The following is a 2335-nucleotide window of genomic DNA, read 5'->3' on the forward strand; positions in this document are numbered from 1 at the left end:
CACACCAATCATTACCCCTTTCCTTCTTTTTTCCGCATTTGTAGCTACCCTATCGTCTCTCTGCTAACTCTCATGCCTCTATCCTCCATCGCTTTCCGCCACCACTCCACCCTTTCCTCTGCCTCCTCTCCCGTCTCTGCATTAACGACCACATCATCCGCAAACAACATATCCCATGGTGCCTCTCTCTGTATCTCCCTTGTCATACAATCCATGATGATGGCAAATAAAGATGGACTCAATGCTGAATCCTAACATAAACCAACTGTGACATCAAAATCCTCAGTTTCACCTGCTGTGCATCTCTAGTCTCACTTCTCTCATACATATCTTTGATGAACTGGTTATGTTTTTCCTCCACTTTCTTCAGCCTCAGATAGTTCTAGACATTCTGCCCTAGTATCCTGTCATAAACATTTTCCAGATCAATAAAGACACTGCGCAGGTCCCTCTGTCTTTCTCTGAATTCTCTATAAGCTTCTCTATAGGCTTCTCCTCAGCCTCTTCTCAATCACACTTTCCCATATTTTCAACGTGTGCGACATGATCTTGATTCCACGGTAATTACCTCAGTTCTGGATGTCACCTTTATTCTTGAATATGAGAATCAAAATACTCTCTCTCCACTCGTCTGGCATTTTTTTCAGTCTCTTTAATCCTTCCAAAGGCTGCTGTTATCCATTTGATTCCACTTCTGCCACACACTTTTCATGATTCCATTGAGATGTAATTTGGTTCTTTGCATCTTTTCATCTGTTCTTTAGCCTCTGTCACTTCTATTACGCTCACCTCCTATACCTCTCTCGTTTTCTTAGCTACAATCACTCTCTCAGTCCTTTGGGCTTCTTTCTTTGACTGTTGGTTATCAGTCAGCACATTTCCATTGGTATCCTTCACTAGTTTTGCTTGGTAGACGTCCTGTGTCTGTTTATTTCTTTGCTTAGCTATCCTTATTGCCTTTCTCTGTCTCTCTTCTCCCTCTAGACTGTCATACAGCTTCACTTTTTGCCTTTGCTACTGCCTTTTTCGCCTTCTTATACTAATGTATTGTCTGTTCACATTTATTCAAATCACTCTTCTTCGCCACTTTATTTTCCTTGATGGCTTCCTGAACCTTGGCATCCCACTATCATGCCTCCTTTTTCTTCCCTCCTCTCTGAAGTTTGCCCCAATACCTCCTATGATACATTCTTCATTGCTGTGCTGACAACCTCTGGAGAAACTTCCTGAGCCTCTGCCATCTGGTCACCAACTTTTTTTGTAAACTGTTCACGAGTTTCCTCCTCTTTCAACTTCCACCAGTGTGTTTTTTTCATTTTAACCAGACTTTGTTTTCCTTTTGTCACGAGAACTGTTTTATACATGGCCAGTTTATGTTGTTTAGCCACTGCTTCCATTTGTAACAGCTTACAGTCTTGGACTCTTTTCAATCCTCTTTACCTACTCATGATGTAATCAATCTGTGATTCTCGTCCTCCACTACTGTAGGTTAACAGTTGGCTGTGTCTCTTCCTAAAGAAGAGTTGGTTTGCCATCGCAAAGTCCACAATTCTGTTCCCTTCGGGGTTCCTTCTTCTCCTCCAATGACATCCGTTTCCCTGTTCCCTTCTCCCTTATTCTGTCTAGAATCTAAAAGATCTGTTCTGAGGCGAGATGCTGGGTCACTTCGAGGGCAGAGATAACCTCTTCTCATTAGACGGAGTGCTGTTCGACTCGGCTGTGATTAGCCGAAGTAATAATGACCTATTCCGGGTACGCGGTCACCTCGTCCGAATGTCCTAAGATGATGCAGCTCGTGACCTGTAGGAGATTACTAAGAGGCAGTCACTAAAGTCACATAACTTGGAGATTTAAGTGCTTATTTTAATTTATAAGTTTTATAATGTTCTAATTCCTTTCATTTAAAATATGCACCTGCTCATATACAATTAAGACCTTGATCCACACACACACACACACACACACACATATATATATATATATGAATATATATACATATATATATATATATATATACATATATACATGTATGTATATGTCTATGTATATATATATATATATATATATATATATATATATATATATATATATATATATATATCAGGGGGCTGCAAGCCCCTCGCGGCAGAAAAAGCGGGCTCCCGAGATGCGCACAGCCGACTCGAGCGAGGGCGGGTTACTTTACGTGACCGAGCACCCGAAATGCCCGAGGACGAGTTTTTGTAACTTCTCTTGCCAGTTCCCAACTACATGTTTTTCTGAACTCGCCAAATTTCGAGTAAAAATTAACCGCACTTCCCGACGTCAGAATTACTTGAAACTTGGTAATCCGTAC

At 41.1% G+C, this 2335-nt stretch overlaps 1 protein-coding gene across 1 annotated transcript in view; it reads right to left on the reverse strand.

The window, feature by feature from the left end:
- LOC147467106 (uncharacterized) overlaps window positions 1–1241 on the reverse strand; it is a 1539-nt gene extending 298 nt beyond the window's left edge. The window contains exons 1-2 of the mRNA XM_086533032.1: window positions 1188–1241; window positions 69–251 (exon numbers count right to left, since the gene is read on the reverse strand). Of these exons, the coding sequence (XP_086389158.1) occupies window positions 69–251; window positions 1188–1241 (237 nt within the window). The remainder of the gene's footprint in view (window positions 1–68; window positions 252–1187) is intronic.
- Between the last annotated feature and the right edge of the window lie 1094 nt (window positions 1242–2335).

This window comes from Penaeus japonicus, unplaced genomic scaffold (assembly GCF_977035675.1).
Source record: "Penaeus japonicus unplaced genomic scaffold, GWHDUDI00000001_assembly GWHDUDI00000038, whole genome shotgun sequence".
NCBI classification, from domain to species: domain Eukaryota; kingdom Metazoa; phylum Arthropoda; class Malacostraca; order Decapoda; family Penaeidae; genus Penaeus; species Penaeus japonicus.